This window comes from Barbus barbus (genome assembly GCF_936440315.1).
Source record: "Barbus barbus genome assembly, chromosome: 18".
Lineage (NCBI taxonomy): Eukaryota > Metazoa > Chordata > Actinopteri > Cypriniformes > Cyprinidae > Barbus > Barbus barbus.
The window spans coordinates 19,438,496-19,466,451 of NC_136746.1; the positions used below are offsets into that span (position 1 = coordinate 19,438,496).

The following is a 27,956-nucleotide window of genomic DNA, read 5'->3' on the forward strand; positions in this document are numbered from 1 at the left end:
TTATTTTTATTATTTGAAATTTTTAGATACCCACAAATCAACATTTGCTGAATGTGATTAAATTGGATGACATTTTAAACATTTCTCATGCAGTATAATCATAAGCCATTATATTAAGATTTTCCTTCTATTCCCCTTAAAAGGCACAATATCACTCAGATCTCATGAAAATATCAGTCAATCCTTCTCACTCTTGAGAACATGAGGACAGTTTTCAGAGTTTAGATGAGAATGACCCAGAGGCAGGAGTGTAGTGAGATATAAGACGCTCTGCTTCTCTCCAGCCACTCAGCAACGCTCCATGAACTGTAGAGAAGAAAGACCGTTGTGTGGCTTCTCCTGCAAATAACACCTGTAAAGACTACAAAAAATAAAGTGTCATTCATATTATATTATCAAATAATAATTTAAAGAAGAGTAAGAGAAAATGTCTATATATAGCGTACTGTTCAAAAGAAGAATGAAATCTAGTTGCTTGAACAAACATTGACAAAATGAGAGTAGTTGCACCTTAGAATCTGAGCCTTTCAGCGGCAAGGGTTCAGCAAGGTTATCTATGTCATATCCTGAGCAACCTTTGGCCACATAGGTGTAAGATCCACAGGAATAGGGTTCATGGAACCACTGAGATCTTAAAAGCTTCCTTGGTGTAATAGTTGGATTTCCTGAAAATTGTTATGAAAGAAATTCAAAAATTAATGGTAATATTTCATATTCTAAATTTGATTGTTTCACTGTAGATGTATAGTGGGGTACAAAAGTTTGAGACCACCAGTAAAAAAGCTTATTTTTTGCATTTTATTTATTAGTATTATTTTACAATTATAATATCAGCCTAATAACTTTTGTTTTAATGACAGCAGCATTCAAGCTGAAATTAACTTTATAAACCTTTCATTTTATTTATTTTTATTATTATTTTAATGTGGTTAATATCACACATTTTACAAACTTGCAGTGTTGGGCTAGTTTCTCAAAGAATGTAATATATTACTCATTATTAGTTACTCCTTTCAAAAGTAATATTGTTACTTGTTTCTGGCAACAGTAATTAGTTACACTACTAGTTACATTACTTTTTCTTCACGCCTCACAGAAGTTGTAACTGTGTATCTTCCACATAAAATTCTTCTAGAATGTTATTAACAACATATTTCTGCCTCATTATTTGACCAAAATCCACATTGGATCGCAGTCAGAAGTTCTTACAAACACTCAATAGTGATTGATAGTGACATTCAAGCAGATGTGTTGTATTAATCTCATTAATTGTCATGTGTAGCTTGAAGCTAATTGGAATTTCTCCGTTACCCATATACGATTATATTTCATTATGCATTTTATCAGATCACATAAGTTTGTAAGAAACTGTTTAATTTTCCAAAAATATTTTCAATTATAGTAATATAATGTACCACATGCAGATCATGTGGGTGGGATGTAATGCCAGAGTAAAGCCACAACAATTTACACAACAGTGTTCAGATCATCTTTTTTTTCCTGACAAAATCAATATAATGCAATATTTCTATCTGGTGAATGTAAGCTTTTCCATATTCCAAGCTTGCCTGCTGCACTGGGGACATCACATGCATCACATCACATCGAGTCATGAAAATTATGAAAATAAATCTAGAAATTATTTGATTGTTGGATTTTAAATCAGCTGGGTTGAGGCATCAAAAGTAACTAAGTAACTAAGCTGTTTTATGGATGGTAACTGTAATATTATTACTGAAATCGTATACTACTAGTTACTGCAAAAAGTAATATTATTGCAGTAGCTAAATTACTAGTAACTAGTTACTGCCCAGCACTGCAAATTTAATTATTTAATACATATATTACATTGAGATCTCAGATTTTTATGGTGGTCCTAGACTTTTGGACCCCATCAAATAATGTTCTGTTAAGCTGTAAAGAGCCTCTTATCTCTTTTACAGAGTAAAAATGTTACCAGTAAATATGCGCAGGAGCTGTGTGACACTGTGCAGCACTTCATGCTCAGAGAGAGTTTCCATGTACTCAGACTCTCGTCCTGCGATCCATCCACAGAGCATGTGTCCATATCTGCAATCAGAAAAGAAATATCATATTTAAATACTAAACTGTAGTATTTAAAGCAAAATTAAAGACTGTGTGTACCTCTCTGTGGGCTTCAGCACAGTGAACCTAATCAACTTTCTAATCCATGACATTTTTACATCAGAAACAACATCAGCAAGATGCGTTTCATCCTCCCAGACGAGGTAGATCAAATCACAGTCTTCATCCCAGAAAGGCTGCTCGAACTCAAGAAGATCTTGTTGTTGGTCCCAAAGCCCATTCTCTGGATAGAGTGCAATTTGTGCAGTGGAAGAGGAGGGCTCAGAAAAGTGCTCTGGTGCTTCTTCAAGTATCCTGTAATAAAACAGCACATCAGATCTCATGCAGAAAGCAACAGTGTTTTCAAAATGACATTAAAAAAATAACACCTAAATTAATCTGACTTTACAATTAGGTTAAAAAAGTTTGTGCTCCTTGCAGTACTTTTTATTTTTCGTTCTCAGTGGCTTTCTTTCAAATTCATCTTAGATTTAAATGAATAGATTAATAGTCAGATACAAATTGTCCACTTTCAATTAATGCTGAATCTATATGTACCCAGTGGGACAGTGACAATAACATGGTCTGCTGTAAGAATGTTTTGTTAATTTTGACATACCCATAATCATCTGCTGAATCAGTTATCAAACTTGGATGGCATATTGAACATGTCATGCAGTACATCCATGATGCTTTAAATAATTCAGCAGTTGCATTCAAATGTTCTGTCTATTCCATTTCTAAGGCACAAAATCCTTCAGATCTCATGAAAATGACTGTCCATCCTTCTCACTCTTGAGAACAGTTTTCAGAGTTTAGATGAGAATGACCCAGAGGCAGGAGTGTAGTGAGATATAAGACGCTCTGCTTCTCTCCAGCCACTCAGCAACGCTCCATGAACTGTAGAGAAGAAAGACCTTTGTGTGGCTTCTCCTGCAAATAACACCTGTAAAGACTACAAAAAATAAAGTGTCATTCATATTATATTATCAAATAATAATTTAAAGAAGAGTAAGAGTAAAGAGAAAATGTCTATATATAGCGTACTGTTCAAAAGAAGAATGAAATCTAGTTGCTTGAATAAACATTGACAAAATGAGAGTAGTTGCACCTTAGAATCTGAGCCTTTCAGCGGCAAGGGTTCAGCAAGGTTATCTATGTCATATCCTGAGCAACCTTTGGCCACATAGGTGTAAGATCCACAGGAATAGGGTTCATGGAACCACTGAGATCTTAAAAGCTTCCTTGGTGTAATAGTTGGATTTCCTGAAAATGATGAAAAATTTCAAAAGTTATTTATTTATTGTTTTACATCTGATATGATCTATGTATTAAATTAGATTTTTAATCGCGCATTTTTAGTGTGGTCTCCCACTTTTGGACCCCATCAAATGATGTCTTATTAAGCTGTTAACCTATTGTACAGAGTAAAAATGTTACCAGTAAATATGCGCAGGAGCTGTGTGACACTGTGCAGCACTTCATGCTCAGAGAGAGTTTCCATGTACTCAGACTCCCGTCCTGCGATCCATCCACAGAGCATGTGTCCATATCTGCACAACAACAGAAAAGAAATTTAACTTATTATGACATAAATTGCAGTAGTTGAAGCAAAATTAAAGACTATGTTTACCTCTCTGTGGGCTTCAGCACAGTGAACCCAGTTAACTTTCTGATCCAGGACATCTTTACATCAGAAACAACATCAGCAAGATGTGTTTCATCCTCCCAGACGAGGTAGATCAAATCACAGTCTTCATCCCAGAAAGGCTGCTCGAACTCAAGAAAGATCTTGTTGTTGGTCCCAAAGCCCATTCTCTGGATAGAGTGCAATTTGTGCAGTGGAAGAGGAGGGCTCAGAAAAGTGCTCTGGTGCTTCTTCAAGTATCCTGTAATAAAACAGCACATCAGATGAGTTATAGGTCTTGCAGATATTGTAACAATAAAGTTATGAAGCAACATTACAAAAATTACTTTTTTTATTTATATAAAAACATGAAAATATATTATTTTAAAATAACATTATAAGCAATATTATGAAAATGAGAAAGACCTAAATCAATCATCTGGCTCTGTAAATCACACAAAAACAAAGGCAGTACTTTTTATGAACTTAAAAGTGCATACATTTAAAGTGAACAGATTATGCTAGTTGCAATTACCAGACCAATAATGTTAATTACAAATAAGCGTTAGATGCCAATCTTTCACTAGTTCACATTAAGTCATGCTGAATCTATACGTACCCAGTGGGACAGTGACAATAACATGGTCTGCTGCAAATGTCTCTCCATTCACACATTCAATCGTAACAGGAAATGATGTTCCTGATGGTTCATTCTTGGTGTAGTTCCAGTGAATGGACTTCACTGGCTTGTTGTACAAGACTGTGTCCTTGGGAAGTTCCTTCATCATGTGATCAATTAAACCTTCATAACCTCTAGGAAGAAAAAAGAATGCACGAACATGTTTAGTTTGCAAACTTTACAAGATTTAGCATTTTGGAATTGGATAATTGAGACACTTCAAAATGTACAAGAAAGGCTCGAAACTCACCCTGGGAAAGTGCAGTCCAATCCTGGGAGATTTTTATACATGCCGAAGGCTCCCAGGCCTACATCATCCATTGTGTGGGTTCCACTGACACAGCACTCCACCTTCAGCAGTGTGTTTATCATGCCCAGTCTTAATGCAGTGTTAGCCTGGTCCTCCTTCCACTCTTCTGGGGCCAGTAGTTCAACCTCGGCCTTGACAAACTCTCCAACGCTCGGCAGCGGTTCTCCACCGCTGTCATGGAACTGCTGACTCCTTTCCAGTAATGTCATGAAAAACTCCACCACTGGCCCCAGCTTCTCAAGCCCTAGTTTTTGACCTGAACTGGTAAACCAGTTGGAAACAAACAGCGGATGAACTCCAACGTCAATGGCCTGGTTTTCTTCAGACATTGAGTCTTTGTCAAGGAGCTGGTAGTCACATGCCAAACGAAACACTGGGTTTTCCTTCGATGGGCCATGGATCCAGTTGGCACCAATCTCTACAATGTTATCACCTTGAATGAATTAAAAAATAAAAATTAAAAAATAAATGTGACATGCATCTATGGAGAAGACCATGGCTAGCTTTTTACTCTACTGAATATTTCTCAAAGCACATTCTAGTCTTGGCAACAACAACAACAACAAAAAAAATTCAATATTGGATCTAAAATAGACTTCTTGTGGCAATATACCTAAATTTAAATAGTAAAACAAGTATAATACAAAACAATTAATACAAAGATATAACTATATATAATATAAAGCAAACAGCAAAAACATTGAAGGTAACAAATTATATCAAATCATTATTTGTGGCCAAGAAATGCTGTAGTTAATAAATTGTATAAATACGTAACTTGCTCCGACCTGACATTTATAAAGAATACCTTTGTCCTCGAACATGATTCAACCTCTCTGTTAAAATGTACTTTCATCATATAGTTGACCCTTGTCTGACCGTATTCCAATGTGGTTTTATTGGGTTCACATGGAAAATATGGACTTTAACTCAAAACCTTTGTAAAATATATACTAGTAGTTTTCAACCTTGTTGACTCAAAGGCCCCCAATATAAGGTCATTTCAACTGGTATTTGTACTGTAATTATGACAAAGCTGTTTATTTTCTTACACTTAATTTTATCATTCCAGGAATTTAAATAACTACTGAATTAAATAAATTTGCTGATGCCTCTGGTTGAGAACCACTGATATAGACAACGTGACCCATTTAAATGCAGAACTTGTACAGCCAGAAGTGCAAAACCCGCCCACGAATACAGTAGGTATACAGTAGGTAAAGGTAAGTAAGTTAGTGGCATAACACACAATTTTAGTGTACTACTGAGGGATAAATATCAGTATAATTATACATTATTAGATTCTAAGTAAATGAAATCTGCTAACCAATTTTCATGTAGGCCTTTCATAGGATATTATAAAAGACAGGCCATCCTATAAGATGACAAAAATAAACAAATTATAAAAGCTAAATTTCCCCGTCAGTGATTTCAGACAGATGATATATGTTCATTTTTAAAAGCAATAATTCCAGTGCATACCCAGTCTTCCCGTTAGTATTCTCCCCCCGCTTCTCGCAGTCGCTTCTATGATGTGTACATTATGAAAACCGTGTTTAAATAATTTCTGAGCTACACCAATTCCTGAGATGCCGCATCCGATTATAAATATCTGAGAATCACGAGCTGATTGTAGCGCCATTGAATCTGTTCGTGCACGACACTCTCATGAAGGACTGGACTAAATGTTTTGTTTAACTGAGGACTCCACCCCGAACTATACTTGATCTACGGTAACGTTGTTTAGACAATAATTAATAAATCATTCTGTGGAAATATGACTGTCTGCATGGTTCCTCGCTGTTAAAAATGGTAAACAAGTCCACTTCCACTGCACATGACAAACGTCCTATAGCCCGGAAGTAATTTCCGTTTATCCTTATCATAAACACTTATTACTTTTTTTATTTGATTTCTTATTTTTAATGTTGTCGTCATATGTTACCTCCAAAAGTAATGCCAGGTATTTTTCATATATGCATATCTATTTATTTTCCGTATTAATTTATTAATTTTACCATGGTAAATCTTATTTTTAATGTTGTCGTCATATGTTACCTCCAAAAGTAATGCCAGGTATTTTTCATATATGCATATCTATTTATTTTCCGTATTAATTTTACCATGGTAAATGTCGGTTAAATGCTCAGCTCTCTTTAACCGTGTAGCCTTCTCTTTGTAATGATATACATGTATATATATATATATATATGTTTTTTAAGAGTTACATTATTAATATTTGTCATTTATAACTTTAAAGGAAATTTTTAAATGTCAATTATGAACACTATGAAAACGTCGACAGGTCTTGAATTTATGCTTAACATCTATAAAAAGCAATTTTGTAAAACCGACGTCCAAAATTTATTTTGCAGCCTTCATTCACTGATAAGCATTGTAACACAGTAACTGTTTCTCGTCAGAAGGGGGCTGTATATTAATTATTATTTGTCGATGCCATACGTTTAATAATACGTTTCATTACATTTCTGTTGTCATTACAAATCACGTTATTAAAAAAAAAAAAAAAACATTTCGAACCATTATTTAAAAATCACAACTAACATTTTGTAGCATAAAAGACTGAACAAGTGAACAATCACAACATTATTTTTTTCTCCTTGTGCTACTTGTCCAGGAAATGGGAACCACCTCAAGTAATGTAATGTTCCTCTCACTGTGTAACATGGGCACTCGAGCCAGAAGGCACTGACTTCATGTCTTAGTCTCAATAACATGAGCTTTTATAGCTTGTGGGAACTAACTCGGTGCAAGGGTCATTCAAAGAACAATAGAAGAAATGCTCATTGGGAACATGAGGGAAACAGCACAACATTTTTTTCCCCTCAAGCAATAAAACAATGATTTAAGGTAATGAAATGAAGCACTAAGAGATATCGTATTGGAATAGGATCACATGCATCCATTTTAAATATAATTATAATGGAACTGACTTGTAATATTGTCAAAAGTCTGGAAATGATTAAAGATGTTACGAATTAGACATTTTGCGAGTACATAAACTAACATGACGCTGTACAATATGTTAGCAAAACAAACGTGAGACCAAATAAACAATTCTCCATATATTAGTTTTATTTTAAAATTTATAAAAAGGTAATATAGTTACTGTAGAAACATGTCAGGGGTGTATATGCTCTAAGTTTAACAAAAAAAAAAACACAGTGGTTTGTCTTAAGTCATAGATCATAAGTGCATCATAAAATAACATTCTAGGTCATTAATAACACCTGAGAATTGTGGTTAAAAGTACTTACAGCTGCTAATCACTACTTACCAGTAGCCTATACTTTTTATACACTAGTTATTGCACTCATGTCTTCACCAAAAATTAAAAACCTAAAATGAGAAATCTGTGGATCACCGATGTTGACTGAACAACAGAGAGGATGCCTTTGATCTAAACAGCCAACATTTTCTCATGCATAATTTGCAGTATTAGAGATGCCATCCAATTTTTGCAATATCATTGATCGCAGTGCACTGTATCTGTGAAAAACAAAAGTACAACACAGATTAAAATACATTGTTGTTTTGTTATAGGAACACAGATTTTTGTGAAACTTACTTTCTTGTTAGTTTTAAAATCTCTCGCTCTTCCTCCTCTTTCAATTTCTTTATGAAACTGTCCAAAACAGGCATTTCAAATTTAATATACTGTGCAACCTGTAAGACAGTGCATTATTGCATTAACCACTGAGATACAAGCACAGAGTATTCTGAATATTAACAATAATATCACAGAGATCCTGCACATATGCATGAACCGACGTTTTCATATTACAACGAATGTTGAGTCTGCAATATAAATATTTGTACTATTGTTAGTCTCCAGGATAGGATCCTAAAATTAGACTTGATATGTAGCATCTGGAAGTGACATTGTTTACGGGGTCTATATTTGAACAACAGAATATTAGTTTGCCAGGGGAAGCACGTTCTGAATGACCTATTGTGAACTTTGAAATGTACAAAATACTCACATCATACGTAATCTCTTCACCAAGGTCCTTTTCCATAATAAATAATCTGGCAATTTTTTCACATGGACCATGCAACAGACGAGATACCAAAGGATATTCTGTGTCCTTAAGTTTTGCGCTCTCTAAAGACAAAAGATGGGGGAAAATATAATTATAATCTGCGGATCAGTCGACTTTTCTTAAAAATAAGGAAAGTTTAAGAATGAAAAGGTTTACCCCCTGATTCATGGACTAGGTAGAAGCCAAACTCATCTGCCTTATTCTCAACCTGTACAGAACAGGGAATTAATGAGACGTAAAAGATTGTGGCATTTAACTGAATAAGGAAAAACTTACCCGAAACTTATTAAGGAGTAGGTTAAGAACTTGCTGTGTTGTCAAAGTGCTGTTCACTCGCACATTAGTCACTGATCCATACGATGGAGTAAAAACTGATGTCTGTAAAGAAAATGTGCAAAAAGGAGATCAATTTCAGCAAATTTCATAAATTATGTGCCACACAATTAGTGTAAAATTTGGCAAATGAGATTTGGAAAAAATAATATAGGCTACAATAAAATTAATAATGTTCTTACTATACAATTTGACAGGTAATATAATATGTGGTCATCAATTTAACTTCGTCAACAGACAATGGTTTCATTCAGATGTTTAGTAGACACTTTTGTTCACAAAGTAACAATAAATTATAGTGTACAATTGCTGTAAAAAAAACAAAAGCAGCAATAAAATAAGCAATTGTAGAATTAAAATATATAAAAAAACTATTTTATTTCAGCTTGCAGCATTTCTTATTTCATTCAGTTTAACTTAATGTACTAAAATAAGTAAAACTAAATTAAAAAGAATAAAAATCTATTTAAAAAAAACACTAATAAAAATGAGAAAACAAAATTAAACAAATGAAAGCAGAATATACGTAAAATAAAAATTAATCACAAATGTAATATTATATATAAAAATATATAATAGTATCCATCCGAATATTACTGAAATAACACTGCTTGTTTCTACATTTATGGCTAGAGTACATCTATCTACATCTGCAGAGGCACCAGGCCAACTCATATGACCTTCGAGGACCATTTATGAGAGGCAGGTGACACTCAATAATAAAAGCACATGGAGCAGCAAAGGGGAAGGCCTGAACAGGAAAACACTGCCTCTCAACACCTGCATCCATCTTACAGCACTGATGTACAACAAACACTTGGACGACGGACACTTCCTGTCACAGATGCTGCTGTGGCACTTTATGAGAGCACAGGCCCCTTGCCAGGCACAAGGCGTGCCGTCTTTCACTGAGCACTATTGTCCTGAACTTGGAGCACGGAGGAGTTCCAACTCCTCCCTGCCTTCCATCTGAGACACTGCCCTGCTGATCTCTAGGTGAAAGCTTTATAGACTGCCGTAGTTCAAGTGCACTAAGGTTAACTGTGCTTTTTTTTTATTATATTAAAGAAAAAACCGTCTTAACACAAAAGCTGAATTTAAATTACTTTGTGGTTGTAAAAATGGCCGTTAATGGAGAAGCGGTGTCTCTTTATCCTCTGTGAATCGGCAGTGTTGTGGATTTTGGATCTTCTTTGGATATTCACAAAGCTCGCGTCACTTCTCGTTCTCAGCAGTTGGGGGATGTCCTCCTCAGCTCCATCCGCACCTGCAGCAGAACAGCAACCAGAGACAAGAACAAGCTAATATTAAGATGAAGCATTCAATGAGGTGTTGGAAACATGTGGTGAACATCTAGATATGCATTTAGTTCAGTTAAAACTTATTCTAATCTATAACTGTTACGGAAGGAACAGAGGAAACGTTTGGATCCATCTGCAAAGCTTTATTCAGAGACGTGGTCGTTAAACAGGCAAGTTTCTGACAACGGCAAATAGGTATATAGAGGGCAAGGCAAGACAAGTATCCTAAACAGGCGTGGTCGATCGACGGCTAACAATATCCAGAGGGCTTTACCAAAAGAGGTAATCCGTAAACATGAGCAATAGTCCAGGCTGGGGCAAACAGTATCCAAACGGCAAGGCAATGGGTAAATCTAAAATACACAGGAAAGAATTTAAAAAAAAAAAAACAGGCGATACTGAGACTGGCTCCGTAGTGTAGCTATCACAGTTATAGATGCTAAACAACCCTCTGCGATCTGGAAGAGGAAGTCCAAGGCTTATAAAGCATCTGATGGGATTCAGCTGTGTGTCTGTGTAATCAGTGCATTCAGGTGTGTGCAATCAGTGCAATGGATGATGGGAAATGTAGTCCAGGGTATACCTGTAGTGTAACAGTCTGTGTAGTGTGAGTCTGTGAGAGTCCTTGTGGTGAGCAGGTGACCTCTGGTGGTGAGTGAACGGAAGTTCATAGACCGGATTCGTGACAATAACAACCACCAATGTTGTCCATTTCACAACAAGAATCAACAACATTTCTGATAAGATTTTCCTAATTGTGTGTGGAATGATATGGATCATTTTCATACTCACTGGGTATAGGTGAGGCACTGATTTTGTTGTTGTTGGGCTCTGAACAAAACTGGTGTTCAGCATTTTCATTCCTGTAAACAATAACCACATAAATAAAATACATAATGGAAAACTAAGCTTTATAAAAATAAATTTAATGGAAGTAAACATTAAATTTAGTTATTTAATCTCAAGAGATCATACTACATATTATGTGCTTTATTGTGATTTAAATGAAGTTTGGAAACTTTGAAATGATTTTTTTGTTATTAATATTTGGGACATGTAATAAGCAATAAGCCTTATTGATCTTACATAAGCATCTGATTTAAGTTTCACACTATTGCAGATATCCTACAATATTTGATTAATATTTAATACAAAATCTAATAATTTTCTTTATCTTTTTATATATTATTCATGGAAAGTGCCATAGTTATTTTAGTATCACTGAGATATGGCTATAGTTTTTCTTAATATTATGAACTAATTGTTTATTTTGTTAATATAGTGATATTTGTGATATTTTAATTCATGTTAAACGTTTTAGTGATTTTCTTTTGTGTTTGTGTTATTTTTATTAATTTTTGTATGTCTATATAGTTTTTTTTTTCTCAATTTAAACTACATACATTTTTATATTTTATTTTAGTTCATGTAATAATATAAATGTTTTATGGTTTTAGTTTTACATTTAGTTAACAACAATTACCCTAAAATGCCAACAATTAACTAATTAATTCATGTAAATAATTTTTACTTTATATTGATTGTTTTTTTGTGATTTTCTATTACAAAGAGTAACTGTAAACTTTAATTTGCAAAAGAAACATCTGATTACTCTGATTTATCTGTTGCTATACAATGATGCAATCACAGTGACAATCTTCTTATGCTCACGTGCTGAATCTTCTTGCTCACAGTATCAAATCAAGGTCACTGCAGCTTTCAACATTACAGCTGATTAAAATTTCTGTGATTCAGAAGAGTCCTGCACGTGAGAAGTAGCCCAGGACTCTGAATAACCAGTTCCTCTGTTGGTGAAAGATAAACACCACATAACCGCAGTTCAGTCAGGAACACTCTGTTCGAGTCAGAATATTGTAGAGGTCCTGAACTTTATATTTGGCGGCAGGCTTCGCTCTGAAGGGTTCAGATTCTGATGATCATGTATCTGCATAAGGAGGAGTTGTGGATGGAGGAGGGTAAGCGCATGTCTGTGCGACAGACTATGGCAAGTGTGAGTACGGATGAACTTATATATCTTATTAATTGTAGTAGGAGGAGTTAATATCAGCTGAGCGTCAGGTTATGCTGCAGTCACGCCATGGTCTGCCTGAACTACGCTTGAGCTCCATTCGTCGCTCAAACTAGATTTTTCACCCAGTTTCACCCATGTGCCATTATGTTCCTCAAAACAAAACTTTCTATTAATGACCACAGGTCATCAATCCCTAGAGAATTACGGAAGTGCATCAGATTTCAAAGTAATAATTTGTTGGCTTTTAGGAAAAGTACACAGCATTATGTACAGTATGATCAAATCTAAGCTGACCGAGAATGATAAAGGGCCAGCCATTTAACCTAGATAAAAAGCTCTACACCCATATCAAATTCTGGCCCATGCCTTGAGACATCTATGACTGAGTTAATGAGAGAAACAGATGGAGTTATGACCTAATGAAGGAAAGGACACATCTGGGTGTGGTGTAGCAGCAGCATTCGGTGGTTCCACCCACCTGCTGGACTCTGAGCTCTCCGACCTCCATGCACTTATGCAGCCATAGCGAAAGCGCTCGTTGTCATCATGCATTTGCAGTCTGATTGGCCTCCTCAGGCCCCAGGAGATGTTGAGTAAACCCTCCACGATCAGCTCGCCCTCTTCCTGCAAGAAATAATAATAATAATCATTGACTCCTTTGTCAGATGGAGGAAATCCTGCTGGCTCATGACTAAGTTCTGTTTCAAGTGTACGTGCTGGAGAGGCATGTTGCAAACACAGATATTCAATTGGAGGCGGTGAAGTTATGGAAAGTCACTTTGGAAGGAGTACAATACAGCACACGTACTAGATGTATTATTCAAGAGTTTGATTCTGAACAATGATGTGCTTTCAATTCAGTAATATTCACTGTCAGTTATTATATATATTCATCACACTCAGAAGCGCTAAATGAAAATGTTACAGTGCTGTGATATAGGCCACAGTCGGCACAAAAGGAAATATACTTACAACATCTAATCAAACTGACAAGACATGACAATTGATTACTGTTTAAAGGCTGGGAGTTGTTTTTTTGAAAGACTTTGATTTAAAAAGATACAGTATAAATATTAATATTGTAAAAATTTTATACACTTTAATGAACTAACGTTTTTCTATTTTTTATATATTTTAAAATGCAATTTATACTTGCAATGGCAAAGCGATTTTTCAGAAATCATTCTAATATGCTGTTTCGGTGCTCAAGAAACATGTCTTGTTAACACTGTTGAAAACTATTGTGCTGCTTAATATTTTTCTGGAAACCATGATAAATTTTTTTCAGGATTCTTTGCTGTTTATTTGAACAAAGTTAAAAAAAAAACAAAGTTAAATTTTTTTTTTTATGTATTATTAAAAATATATTAGATAGATGGATGGATGGACAGACGGATAGATAGACAGCTAGATAGACTGTATGATCCTTTCAAGCAGAAACGTGCCACTTAATCACAGTCTTAATCCTATCAAGGCCTAAATCAACAAAGTATATAAATCTCTTCCGTTCGTATGCAAAGCACGATACTGTCTTGGCAGAGCTAAATATACCACAGAGATTAAACCACAAGGTTTCATTCAGGACAGCTGCTTAAAATAACTAGTTGTAGCAGATCATGCAACAGTGTCACAACCTTCTATTTTTGTACAGTTAAAGGTTTTAACCTAATTTGATGAGCACATTTCTTAGCTCTACTGTATAGTTTTGGTTTTAGCTGAGGGGTGAATCTGAGGTGAGATAACACAATTCACATGTGAATTATAATTTACATCTTATATTATTACCGCAACTGCATTTCAACTTAAAACCCCACAGTGACACATTAATTCAACAAACCACAAAACCACTGTGTTTCAAACAAACTCATTTAGATGGAAGGTCTTGTGTCAACATCTCATTTCAGTCCTAGGCTATTTACGTTCTGAATTTACAGAACTTTATTTAATCCTCAAAATTGTTCAGTCCTCAACAGGAGATTCTTGTGATTCTTTAACTAAATAATCATTCAACACAATCACAAAGCAAGACAGAGGTCAAAGCTGCCCACCAGACTTTTCCCCACTGGATCTCTGAAGACCTGCTCTTAAAAAAAAAAAATGTGACCAAAATAAAATATTGTAATGGTGTTGGCAGCTGTTGTAATTGTGAGCGAGTGCAGTCGAGTGGCATGTAGGTGGAGGGCTGAGTGCTCCCAGGGACTCATTGTTACTGCAATGTAAACATTCGGGGCAGCTGCGGCGGGGTCCCATTGGTCAGCTTCCTCTCTACTCTCCGTTCAGCACACACACTCTTCCTGTCAGGCATGTAAGGTCAACACTTAGCTAAATTTAGTGCCATTAGCCTTGGCTTATGGTCCTTTACTGCCGTGGCCTATAAAAGGTGGTGAGCTGCCTCTAAATCAGATCAAACCAAACACAGTCTCAGACACAACAATCAGCACTGCAATCCTACAAGCTTGTCCTACAGGTAAGTTTGAGATATTTGATTTATCTATCTTCATTTACAACGAAACATTTCTTGACTTTCAAAGGTCATTAAAGACTCTTTAAAAAAGGTTCTTTATTGGCATCTATGGTTCCATGAAGAACTTTTAACATCTATGGAAACCTATTGCACAAAGGGTTCTTTTGCAGTGAAAAAAGGCTCTTTAGAATATTAAGATTCACAACAGGCTCTTGACAATGGAATAAGGATTTTTTTTTCTTTACACTAAGAATAAATGTTTTATTTAAGAACCGATCACTTAAAGGTTCTTTGGTGAACCAAAAAAATCGGTGCTTCATAGTGGAAATGTTAGAATTTTAAAATGTTCTTCACACTAAGAGTTTACTAAATAGGTTCTTTGGTGAGACGAAAACTAAAATGACCTTGGAACCTTTATTTTTAAGAGTGTAGATACAGAATACAAGAATAACTAACAGTCTCTCATCTCTCTCTAGGATGAAACCCAGGAGATTACTCTTGTCTGTGGCTCCTCTACCGACAATAACAGAGTCGCGCGAGGACCTCTCGCAGTCCCTGGAAGAATACACAAACTCCATCAAGGAACTTGCCCAGCCTGCTTGCGGCCCTTTGAGGATATCCAGGACTCAGAGGCGTAAGCCCGTGGGGAAACATGCTGGCTCTACCTCAACATCACGCAGCGCTTCCCGGGCTCTGCAGCCCCGCCGCGCTTCCATGGGTCTGGACGAGGTCACGCTGAGGTTCAACAGTCAGGTGGACCGCGGCACTAAAGACCCACTGGACTGGTTGTTTGCGCAGACGCACTTACAGTCACACGGAGAGGATTTGCGCAGGACTGACAGTGCACCTGCTGCTTTGTGGTTACTCTAATGAACCAAAGCATAACATCATATTGATGAGAGGATAACACTGATCGAGTGATGGATGAACTCAACAGAGGATCTCATGAACTGAACTTCTTAATTTATTGTCTGAACAGACTTTTTGTACAAAGATGCTAATGTTTACACGCTGTTAAAGTCATGGTTTTCTACGTTATGTTTTATAAATAAAATTTAAGAATGTATTTTGACTTGTTTTTATGTGTCCTTTACTAAAATGTCTGTCTTTCTGTCTGTCTGTCTATCTATCTATCTATGAGTGTATGAGTGTGTTTGTTTAAACCTGATAAAGTAATGCTATGATTTAATTATAGTCAGCCATGTATGTATGAAAACACATAACGTGATCTAGATGTGTATTCAGCATGTATGATGGTAAGACTAGGGGGGAGAAAAAGACATAAAAAAAATGGCAACAGGAATAACAATATTACCATCAGCTTCTAAATATGTTATGGCAGATCTAGCTATCTATCACGGACATAAAGATTTCTGCACACTTTCATTTTCACAGATCAGGAATAGCTTCCCACCTTATTATCCCTTAAGTAATTTATGCAAATAAAACAAGGGCAGGGACTAAAATACATCAGTAATTTTCTTTGTGGTTAGAAGCACATATACTGTTATATCAGGTCCCCAATCCAAGAGATGACATATTTGTGAGAGATAAGCTTGTGAGAGATATGAGAGTCACCAAAAATAAAATTCTGTCATCATTTACATTTAATGACATTATTCAAAATATCTTCGTTTGTGTTCAGCACAAGAAAGAATTTCGTACAGCTTTGGAACAACATGAGAGAAAGTAAATTATCAAAAAATCTTTTTTTGGTGAACTATCTTTTTAAGTTCAGTTCCGAAGCTAAGGGGGACCTCTGTTGGCTGCATGTAATCTTACAGCATTGTCTAAACACAACCAACAGAGGACGCTCAATGAACACTCTGATCCTGAGGACAAGGAGGAAACATGTTGGTAAGAAAAGTGTTTTCTTTTGTAGTATCACGAATCATAAAAATTTTATAATACGCATTGCAGAATAGTAGATGTTCATTTCATTTAACAAGTATGTCTGTTAGCGAAGGAATTAAAATTCCTCTTTTGTAAGCAATTTCAAACGGCTGCCCACTGCTCCGGGTGTATGTTCACGGTGTGTGTGTGTTCACTGCTGTGTGTGTGCACGTTGGATGGGTTAAATGCAGAGCACGAATTCCGAGTATAGGTCACCATACTTGGCTGAATGTCACTTCACTTCACTTCACTTCAAGTAGCTGGTTTTACCTCGTCTCCCAGCCTGGCCAAGCTGGTTTTAACTGGTTGGTCAGCTGGTCTCCCAGCCTGACCAGCAAAAGAAATGGTCAAAACAACACTAAAACCAGCCTGCTGACCAGCTATAACCAGGCTGGATGACCAGCTAAACACCAGCCAACCATCGTAGGCTGGTTTTAGCTGTTTGTTTGTTTGTTTGTTTTTTTCAGCAGGGATGTAGTAGCCTAAAGTACAGGTTATTTCACAGAAATTGCTTACAAAAGAGGAATTTTCATTCCTTCGCTAACAGACATACTTGTTGCTCAGACAATAATCTTTCAAAGATGTGATGCACCAACCTGGCAAAATGTCAGTTTCAGTGATTAATTTTTCCTTAAGTGTATTGACTTGTGTAAACATGTTTCCAGAATTGGTGCACCTTGACTTCTGCAAGTTGTGTAAAGATGCATTTTTGTGTGTAGTGCCCAATAAGCTCAGCGAATAGATTGTGGGTGGTCGCTGCATTCTGTGGAATCTGAGACTAATCTCTCATCTTTCAAAACTAAAGTCTAAACAACACCAAGAAGCATTATGACCAAGTCTTGATCTTGCACTGAAGTGTTTCCTTACAATAACTTTTAGATGGAGCTGTTTATAAACAGTAGTTTAGGCTGGTTAAACTAGACAAATTTACTTCAATGGCAATTATTCTGCTATCAATGTACCAAGTTGAAAGTCTTCAAGTTACGTGAAAGGAAATTGAGAAGGGAAAACTTAAATCTATGTTTTTAAAAGTCCTCAAACACAAATCTGACACTGGTAAATCATCTTCATTTTATTCGTTGTATTTGATCATAATACACCGAACTTACCAGTAGTCAATAATTGTTCCCAGGTTCAATTAGGTCTTCTCACAACAACATGCTCAAAAAAGGTTTATTTTGCCTTATTAATTAACAAAAATTTAACCTGACTATTTTAGACAATCTCCTAAACTTTTAAAGTTGATTTTAAGTGGATGTCTTCAAAAACCTTTGCTGATCTTGAATAAAACAATATGCTCTAAAGATATAGTCACTTTTTATCTGGGCTTACCCTTGTAGACCTGCTGTCACATTAATAGACACAGCTGTAACATAGTGCCAGTGCTTCTACACAGAAAGTAGCTGGTTTATAAGAAGTACACCATCATCACGGGGAACTGGAGCGTGACGACCCTTGCTACATGAATACTTACTTATTTTTCTAGGACCCTGCAATCTATCACAGTTACTCATTTCCTTTCAGCACTTTCACTTTCCCATGAACCTTTAGTCTTTATCTTAATGTGCCTTTCATCAGTCTGTATTTATCTGTCCCTACCCCTTTCTCTCTCTCTTTCTTTCTTTCTCCATACAGATATTATCACATGGTAGTATCCGTTTATCCTCACAATACCCGTGACTCAGCCTCATGTGATAATCTTGAATAAAAACAACAAAAAACACATTTTCTGGAATGCCCTCAACTCAGTGGAGTTACTAAACAGGTTTGTCATCACAGGCATTTAGATCATCATTTAGATCCTAGAACTTTGCCAAATGTAAATTATTCAGATTCAACGGTACAACATTTTAGTAATAAAAAAATTAAGATGTGTAAGAGATGTAGAAATATTTGAGCATCATCATTCAGTCACATAAGATTTTAAAGTAAGCCGTTCACTCACACTGAAACAAATAAAAGACAACCAGAGGCACATACTGAAAAACACACCCAATAAAAGCATCCAATTTGATGGTCTTTCAGTCTGTATTATGCACAAATGTGGCATATTTGTGAATAAAGCACTTTCTGTTCAATTAATGACATTTAGTTGCAGAAGTGTAATATATTATGCATAGTCACACACAATGACAAATAACAGTTATTTTAGTCACTATGTTTGTCTGAACAGTGGAAAATCTCTTTACTTTCAGTATCATAATGAGGTTAAATTTGACCAAACTCGTTCTAAAAGCACAAGCAGCCTGCAGGGATTTCACAGCAACTGTAACAGATCCAACAGATCATAACAATGTGAGAGACTGTGTCCTGTTTGCTGACAGATCACACAAACCTCCGTTTAAAAACACTTGTTAAACTGGAAATAATTAGGAGCTTGTTTGTACTCTCTGTCATGTTCACTGACAGAAACAGATTATAAATCATTTAGTTTAGTGACCTTGGAAGGGTCATTATGTGCATGTTTTCACTCAGAAATAATGATTCATAAACAGAGCTGGGAAGTAAATGATTACATGTAATCTAGATTACGTAATCAGATTCCAAACATTAGGTACTTGCAATTATATGAAATTACATTTTAAAATACTTGCAATCAGACTAGTTACTTTTTTGTTGATTAGATGATTACATATATGCACTTAATAGCAATAAATTATTCATAATTTATTGATTCTCCCTAATTCTTCTTTTCATCTTTAAAATTTTATTTTCTAAAATAGTTTATACTACTTATACACATTCAGAAAGTCTTCTAGTCTTCTGCGGACATTCACACAAAGATCAGTCACTAGACAGGTGGCTGTAATTACACAGAAAATTGAGAGGTCACAGAAACAGCCAGCCACTGGGTTTAAAGAAATCATTTCAGTCTTAAGTGTTTTCTTAGCATTTCAACATTACATCAACTATGGATGAACACACACAAAGTAATACATTTATTCATGTATTACTTTGTCTTTGGAAGGTTTTTGTCTTTCAAACACATTAAAATGCACAAATTCACCCTATTTCTTATTTACATAAGTGATAAACAAGTTAGGTCAAAAGTAATCTGAAAGTAATCAAAAGTAGTCTGATTATATTGCCTAAAATGTGTAATGTAAGGGATTATGTTACTAACTACAATTTTTGTCATGTAATTTGGAATCAGTAACAGATTACAGTCTGTAAGTAATCTACCCAGCTCTGTTCATGAATATAATAACATTTTTTTAGGTATCATTCACCACATAAAGCCACATATTTTTTAAAGCCATATGTGACCCTGGACCACGAAACCAGTCTTAAGTCGCTGAGGTATATTTGTAGCAATAGCCAACAATACGCTGTATGGGTCAAAATGATCAATTTTTCTTTTATGCCAAAAATCATTAGGATATTAAGTAAAGACCACGTTCCATAAAGATATTTTGTACATTTCCTACCGTAAAGAATTTATAAATAGTAAATAATTTCATTTTTTATTAGTAATATGCATTGCTAAGGACTTAATTTGGACAACTTTAAAGGCTATTTTCTCAGTATTTTTTGCAGTCAATCATGTCATGTAGGCCCATTTAACCAGCATTTTTAAAAATGCCGCACTTGGATTTACTCCATTGTCCCACTCCCACATCCATATTCTGAGACAATAATCTTTTTGTTTTGCTGTCTCACACACTCTGACTCAACTCTTGGTCAGATTAGATCTATTAATCACTAACCAGGAAACAAAAGATTTGATTTAGGTCTGCAGTTTCACTTTCTGTGATGTAACATACCTCACGAATCCGAAGCTGGAAGCTTTTTCCCTCATGATAACAGTTGTACGTTTTTAGAAGGGACAAAATATCAGACCTGAAAAAGGGACATGATTTAACAACAAGGACATGTTTCTAATGTTCAGTGTGTATCAAAAGTGGAAATCTTACTTTGCAATTACTTTCTCCTCATTCAGCCTCACACAGGAGGTCTTGCCAGGATCCATAATCGGGTTCCTCAATAGAAAGGCTTTCAGATAGAGATAAGCAAGACAATAGGAAAGAAAGCAAGGAGAAAGAGACAAAGTTAATAATGTCAAGAACAAGTGAGGGATTAACAGTGAATGATACCTTGTGTTATGTGATTTCAAAACTACTCATAATCCAAATGAACCATTAATGTCACCATGAATCTTGTGCAGGAGGACCAAGTGAAAGTAATCACAGGAATATGAGGAAATCAGTTACAGTTAACAAAATGTGTAATCTCGCCATAAGGCTTGCCATGGCATGTTTTCAGACCTTCTGAGAGGTCACAGAATAGTAATACATTCTTCAGTGGAAAAGTTTAGAAAATTCTTCACACAGCTGTTTTCCAGATTAATACAAATCATAGTAAATGCATCTGACAAGCTCCAAAAGAGAAAAAAAGCACCATAAAACTAGCCTGTGTGACTTTAATTCATTCATTAATCATTTATTTATTATAGATATAATCATAATTTATTTTTTCACACCATTTGATTATATATATTTTTTTTGCAGCTCTCAAATCTCTTTCTCTATATCAGTATTAGAGAAAGAAAACTGCCCCTCCATGATTTGTCATGTGAGAATCAGTGGCTGGTTTGAGACGTTAACTTTGGCACAGATCCAAATGAGATTCCATTTTAGGATAGGAATATTTTCTGTGAAAATTAATTTCAGTCTGTTTCATATATTAAACTATAATATGGCTTCAGAAGTCTTTCAACATTGAAAAATAACAGCATACAGGTTTGAGATGACATGAGGGTGAGGAAATCACGACAGGATTTACATTTTTGTTTCAGATGTGAATAAGGAATTCCTCATAGTCTGCATAATCTATATGTGACCAAGTTTTTAAAGATTCCTGCAGTAGTGGGCTTTTGGTAATGCCTCTCTATTATCTGTGTTCAAATGGCTAGAACCCGTGGGAGTAGTGACAAAGCACTGGAATTTACAGGAGTGGCCCAAGAGCTGGGAAGTCCCTGATAGGAGTATAAAATCACAGCAGGCCACTGAGCACTTACACTCAGAAACACTTTCATCATGACGCTGACAGTGTATGCTTTGCTGGCTTTCACGCTCAGCATCCTTCTAACAGGTGAGTGTCTCAGAACAGATGAATTACAGTAACTGAAATAAAACCGTAACGGAGCACCTGTCGGGTTATAACTGAGTTGGCAAAATTATACGTAATTAAATCTTACATTTCTGCAAAACTAACTGTACAAGTTTAACTAGCCTATAAATGACTTTAATTAGAATAATAATTTAGATATTTTAATTATATACTATCGTTCGAAACACTTTTATGCTCACCAAGTCTTAATATAATTGATCAAAATACAGTAAAACAGTAATACTGTTAAATATTTTACAATTTAAAATGACTTTTTTAATGCAATTTATTCCTGTGATGGCAAATTTGAATTTTCATTACTCCAGTCTTCAGTGTCAGATGATCATTCAGAAATCATTCTAATATGCTGATTCTTTTTCTTTTTTTGTGATACTTTTTTAGGATTCTAAGATTATTAAAAACAGCATTTTAATCATTTTTAAGCATTTTTGATCATTTAAATGCATTGCTAAATAAAATTATTAATTTATTTTAAAAAGTACAAAAATCATACTAACTCTGAAATTGTTTGATATATCATGGCTGTTTAATAATTTCACTTTTTCTATTTTCCTAAACACAGTTCAAGTGGTGGAGAGTCAATATGTTCCAAAGACCTGTCAGTGTCCACAGGTCAAACAAAGAGTCAAGGGACCATTTTCAGATTTCAAAGTCACTCTAAAGGGACCTAACTGTTTACAGGATGAGATCATGTAAGTAGTTCACATACATTTTACTTCATAAGATTCTAAATGTATATGCAGAATTGGGTTTACATGTGCTATTATTCTCTGTATTTTTCATTAGAGTCACACAGCAGAAGAATAATAGTCTCGTGTGTCTCAGTCCAGATGGTCCCCAAGGCAAAAGACTGCTGAAATGTTGGCAAAGGTAAGAGAGTGTTATTGCTGAATGAGTCTCTAAACTACAGCACAGAGTATCCAAAAATCACTCACACCAAACATCTCTAAAATTTGATGGTGGTCTGCAAGTCTTAATCTCCTGATCTTGATTCTACTGTTTGTTTGTTTGTTTGTTTGTTTTTTCAGAATGCAAAAGGATGGCAAGGACAGCAAAAAATGCTTACGCGGACAAAAGCAAAAGCCAAGGCGAAGAAACAGGAAGCAGGTTAAATCCAGGAAGGTCACATCTTAACCTCAAATACTAAAGACACTGAGGCAAAGAACAAGAGATTCACAGGAGCGAATACTCTTCAAAGCTTGTGCAAAGTGCTTTAGCACTGCTGTACATTCATATGCACTAAACAAGCCAAGGACATAAGAAAAGGCTGAATTCAGAGGAGTGCACGCGTGTATGGAGGCCAAGGGACGGCATTCAGTGAAGACATGCTACAACAGGGACAGTATCTAAACTTGACATGTTATACAGAGATGAGCTGAGCCCTGCTAACGTACTGGCCTGTCAGAAGACACAGCTTTATGTAGAAATTCTTATACATTTATATATCCTTATTGTTCACATAAATGTATACATTCTTATAAATGTGTGTTCAGTGATCACTTAAAGAAAATGTTTTTTTTTTGTTTTTTTTACAGTTTAATATAAACTAATATAATAAACATGAACTAGCTCAAAAAAGAGAACTTCAATGCGTTTCTCTACTTTCTTGTGTTCTCATGTCTGTTTACATAGAACTAAATTCTGCTTTACAATTTTTTAATTTTTGTCTTAAATTTAACAGTTGGATGTCAAATCATGTTACAGAGGTTCTATACATAGAAAGCTATATAAATGTAAATATATATACACACACACATGTTGGTTTTTGTGGTTTATGGGGACTCTCCATAGGCGTAATGGTTTTTATACTGAACAAACTGTGTGTGCTATTGCCCTACACCAACCCTACACCTAAACTTAGCCCTCACGGGAGACTTTGTGCATTTTTAGATTTTCAAAAAAAACACCATTTAGTATGTTTTTTAAGCCTTTTGAATTACGGGGACATAGGCAGTGTCCTCATAAACCACCTTCATATTGTAATACCTCCGTCATACCCATGTCATTATACAAATTTGTGTCCTCATAAACCACATAAACATGCACACACACACACACATATATACCAAAATATAAAATATACCCAAATGCAAACAAAGTACAATACTGAAGGTTTAACTTAATGTCGGGGTTTTCACAAGGATCCAGGCCTGGAGAAGTTACATTCTAAACTGTTAAAAGTGCAAGGAACTATTAAACGCTTAACTATTACTTGGTATAACCTAATGCAGTCAGCTTGATTTAGTCATTTAAAAGAACAGAATAGAACAGAATAGAACAGAATAGAATAGAATAGAATAGAATAGAATAGAATAGAATAGAATAGAATAGAATAGAATAGAATAGAATAGACCACATGAAGCACATGGTTATCGGATTTCAATGCAATTTTTTGTATATTCATTGGTTCAATGTGTGGGAACACTTCAGTTTGATCAATTAATTCTAAATGGATACAGAAAAGCACATGATCAAGTAAAAACTTTCTGAACCATATAACCACTGACAGAACAATAACATTCCAGACCCAAAACCAACATACAAAATGGTGGTTGAGAAATCACCTCTCATTTACCTGAAATCATGTGACTCTGATCCTCCTTAATATGGCAAAACAGGAAATGCTTTAAGGAGGGAAAGTGAGGAAGAACAAGAGGACAGTTCTGTGCAAACACACTCGAGAGATATTCTTGTGAATGACACAGCTTTAGAAAAATGGCTTTCAGGACTCTGCAATCAAATGTCTGCCTGCTTCTCCTAATCTCAGTCTGTTTACACTTCATCACAGGTACAGCAGTATTTAAATACTTATCAGGACAGTTTACAGATTTTTGTCAGATATTGGTAATGGAGGTGATGTGGGACACATGGTTTTATGTTTCTGGGTTTGTTTTTAGATAACAGGACCGCTGCAGTATCCTCTCGAGAAAAATGTGAATGTGTTGAGGAAACTGACTCAGTGCAATTGAGAAAAATTAGAGACTACACGATCAGACAGAAAGAACCTCTTTGCAACAAGGTTCAAATCAAGTGAGTAAAAAAAGCATCATTCCTATTTAGGGTAATCTGAATGTGTTGTGCTACATAAGATTTATGAAACAAATGGATTTTAAGTGCAGCTTCTGAAAAAAATTACCTTTGATAAATTGTTGTAAAAAGTTTGTCTAAAACACTTTATTTATAAAAAATCATGTATAAATTTGGCAATTCTGATCGAGTCGCACCTCGCACCCAGATCTTTTGCTTCAAACTGAAATTCTGTCATCATCTATTGCCCTCATGTCACTCAAAACTCGCAAGACTTTTTTTTTCATGTGGAACACAAAAGGTGTTTTATGTCAATGTTACTCTTTTGCATTTCTGAAAATGCTTGGTGATTACTACCTGTCATGACAAGATGCAATTATTGTTTTACCAGCTTTTAAAAAAAATATGTTAAGTATGTTAATGTATAACTCTTAATGTGCATGATGCCCCTGCCTCAAATAGTACTATTCTAATAAATTCACTACTTTACTGTAACTATAAGTCTGTAATAATTAACATGCAATCATATCCCTCATGGACATTTCGCAATCCATGTAATTGTTAACAGTGTGTGACGATATTACACAATATCTCATGTAGAGGCATATCGCAAGTTGGGATAATTTATCTGGTGGGAAGCATCAGATAAGTTTCATTTCAAATTAGGCATGCATGGGCATGATAAGACAAATAATACCACCGAACTCTGGAAATATGAGCGGTCTTATGGCAAAATCTAGTGAATACAGATGCAGCGGGATAGGAAATAGGAAAAAGGAAGAAATATGAAATGCAAAACTAAAATGTCTCACTTAACCTGGTTTAAATTTTAGTAAAAACACTTTTTCCAATAGTCTAAGCATTAATGATGCAATGCAAAGATTAAATTCATTAATATAAGACTTCAAATGAAGTTTGTTTGGAAGTTTGGCATGAGTAAATCCTTCAGATCAAATGTTGCTGTATCTTATTACTTGCAGTAGTTTGCACACATTTAAAACACACTGTTCACCTCCACAGACTCCAGCTGTCAGGTACAGAAGCTTGCCTAAATCCAGATTCCAAGATGGGGAAAAAACTGCAAAAATGCTGGAAAAGGTATGTCAACAACAGTTTCCCTCTAATGACACTGCAAACGATTTGATAATAATATACACTAATTTAAAAAATAAGTGTCAATGAAGAAGTACACTTGTTTAAAACCAAAAATAGGTTTTTCATTTGAATGAAGTGAAAACACTGCCACTCTGCGTCAGAAGCAAATACTACCATAAAAGTACTTATTCTAAAGATTCACTAGCTCCCCTCTCTGCATACCATATAGCTACAAAAGCTATAACTGCATATTAATACATTAACATATTGACAATCAAATACATAAAATATTGACAAAAAACAAATAAAAACACTGGTTATATGCAGCACTAGAAGCCTTGCATTTTACAAATTGTATATAGTTACTGATGCTTTCAGAGATGTTTGAGTCAAGATAAATATTGTCTCTAGAGAGTTTTAAGTGTTTACGTTGCAATTAATGGTGTGCATTGAGAACGTGTTTTTGCTTGCTCAGCTTTGCGGGCCTCCCCAATAATTAAACCCCTTCAATGTTCTATTGTCCAGGATTAAATTCAACACACAGATGAAGAAGGTCTGTCTGAAGCTCCAGAAGAAGAATGGACCAAAAAAGCCCAAGAGGCAGTAATTCAACAATCTTTAGCTTTTCTGTGTAGAAAGACTATGTATGTGTCTTTGTTATTTATCCTGCCTGTTCTTTATTTTGCACAAACAAATGATATATGTATTATGTAGATGGTTTTGTATATTTTTTGTACTTCTATTTTCTAATAAAACCTTGTAAAAGTTTTTGCATGGTCTTTGTGTAGGTATCTGTCTATTTTGTTTCCATATTTGAAATTAAGCCATTTGACATTTAATTTAAAAAATACAATATACACAAATTATCTCAAAGTGTCCCAATTAACCTGTATTCACCTAAATAAAATCAACAAAAGCCTTATATTCAGTGAAGGAAAATAATTTGAATATTCAATGAACTAACCCCACCTCTGTCTATGACCATTCTCATTAATTATTAAATATGCCACTTTAGTCTCATGGCAAGAAATGCCTTTCGAGAAAAGAAAGAAAAAAAGGAACACAATCTACTGTGTCTACCAGAAAGAATCCCACTTGTGCATTAGACTGATTTAAAAACAAGGGGTCATGTCTAGAGATGCTCTCCACCTGCATAAAGAAAAGACACTGTGAAGCCCCTCTGCCCACCCAGTCAATTACTGCAAACCAGCTGTGACTCTCTGCATGAATATATCAGGCATAGAGTCCTTAACCACTTCTGGATTTCTGTGTCATTATTTTGCAGAAGTTGGACAGATTTGAAAGACACCGGCAAAACACATAAGTTTCAAATAGGCTATTTTTGATTTGCTTTCATTATGAAAAGGAAACATACAGAAAATATCACAATTCTGACACATCTGGCGCAGATGTTGCCGGTCACTCAAGTACAGTTTGTTTTGACAGCTGTATAAAGACACGCACCTGAGAACTGTTTCTAAAGAAGACAGCGGTACATACAGCTCACCTGCAGAATTATTCAGAAAAAAAAACATCTCAAATTAAACCATTTCCATTATCAATGCACTCTTGTCTAGAGAACATATCTTTTCTGTTTGCTTGCATATATTGTCCTACCAGCTCATGAAACGCGGTTCCTTTGTAAGAGCCGACGGAGCCCAGCTGTTTTGTAAGACACAGCGTCTTATCTTCCACTTCACCCTGCTGCTTCCTCGGGGAATAGACGGTCAAAATAACGCTACGAGTTCAAAAGACTGACAGCTGTATAAACCAATCCTATACTCCGCTGAGTACAGGAGCCAATCAGAGACGTCCGTGGGCGGGAGTATTCTGCGGTTGCCCTGGGAAACGCCGGGACAGTTCACACCATTATTAGCATGTCTGTGAGATAATTATCACTAGTATTGGGATAACCA

At 35.4% G+C, this 27,956-nt stretch overlaps 6 protein-coding genes across 6 annotated transcripts; 3 read left to right on the plus strand and 3 right to left on the minus strand.

Annotated features, from left to right (window-relative positions):
- Window positions 1–15: 15 nt before the first annotated feature.
- On the minus strand, window positions 16–2,840 carry LOC306884328 (peroxisomal N(1)-acetyl-spermine/spermidine oxidase-like). Its single transcript, XM_079440087.1, has 5 exons — window positions 2,705–2,840; window positions 2,146–2,400; window positions 1,958–2,070; window positions 511–665; window positions 16–361 (listed from the first exon to the last, which is right to left on the minus strand). Exons 1-5 carry the CDS (start codon window positions 2,767–2,769, stop codon window positions 215–217), a joined length of 735 nt encoding a protein of 244 aa, XP_079296213.1. The 5' UTR covers window positions 2,770–2,840; the 3' UTR covers window positions 16–214.
- A 53-nt stretch (window positions 2,841–2,893) lies between these two features.
- LOC306884327 (peroxisomal N(1)-acetyl-spermine/spermidine oxidase-like) lies at window positions 2,894–6,525 on the minus strand (the record flags this gene model as incomplete). Its single annotated transcript, XM_079440086.1, has 7 exons — window positions 6,184–6,525; window positions 4,642–5,134; window positions 4,332–4,525; window positions 3,719–3,974; window positions 3,526–3,638; window positions 3,197–3,351; window positions 2,894–3,040 (listed from the first exon to the last, which is right to left on the minus strand). Exons 1-7 carry the CDS (start codon window positions 6,341–6,343, stop codon window positions 2,894–2,896), a joined length of 1,518 nt encoding a protein of 505 aa, XP_079296212.1. The 5' UTR covers window positions 6,344–6,525.
- Window positions 6,526–7,151: 626 nt separating this feature from the next.
- Window positions 7,152–27,752, minus strand: LOC306884126 (ras association domain-containing protein 4-like). Its single transcript, XM_079439817.1, has 12 exons — window positions 27,658–27,752; window positions 27,505–27,547; window positions 20,703–20,781; window positions 20,553–20,628; window positions 12,910–13,055; window positions 11,192–11,262; window positions 10,205–10,365; window positions 9,042–9,143; window positions 8,922–8,973; window positions 8,706–8,827; window positions 8,291–8,388; window positions 7,152–8,211 (listed from the first exon to the last, which is right to left on the minus strand). The coding sequence occupies exons 3-12, from the start codon at window positions 20,756–20,758 to the stop codon at window positions 8,142–8,144; spliced, it is 954 nt and encodes a 317-aa protein (XP_079295943.1). The 5' UTR covers window positions 20,759–20,781; window positions 27,505–27,547; window positions 27,658–27,752; the 3' UTR covers window positions 7,152–8,141.
- LOC306884127 (protein DEPP-like) lies at window positions 14,839–16,474 on the plus strand. The gene is made up of 2 exons (XM_079439818.1): window positions 14,839–14,898; window positions 15,372–16,474. Exon 2 carries the CDS (start codon window positions 15,373–15,375, stop codon window positions 15,763–15,765), a length of 393 nt encoding a protein of 130 aa, XP_079295944.1. The 5' UTR covers window positions 14,839–14,898; window position 15,372; the 3' UTR covers window positions 15,766–16,474.
- Window positions 21,810–23,672, plus strand: cxcl-c13b (CXC chemokine 13b). Its single transcript, XM_079439819.1, has 4 exons — window positions 21,810–21,879; window positions 22,481–22,610; window positions 22,705–22,788; window positions 22,947–23,672. Exons 1-4 carry the CDS (start codon window positions 21,825–21,827, stop codon window positions 23,050–23,052), a joined length of 375 nt encoding a protein of 124 aa, XP_079295945.1. The 5' UTR covers window positions 21,810–21,824; the 3' UTR covers window positions 23,053–23,672.
- LOC306884129 (uncharacterized protein) lies at window positions 24,548–26,967 on the plus strand. Its single transcript, XM_079439820.1, has 4 exons — window positions 24,548–24,706; window positions 24,816–24,948; window positions 25,966–26,043; window positions 26,566–26,967. Exons 1-4 carry the CDS (start codon window positions 24,634–24,636, stop codon window positions 26,645–26,647), a joined length of 366 nt encoding a protein of 121 aa, XP_079295946.1. The 5' UTR covers window positions 24,548–24,633; the 3' UTR covers window positions 26,648–26,967.
- Window positions 27,753–27,956: the final 204 nt, after the last annotated feature.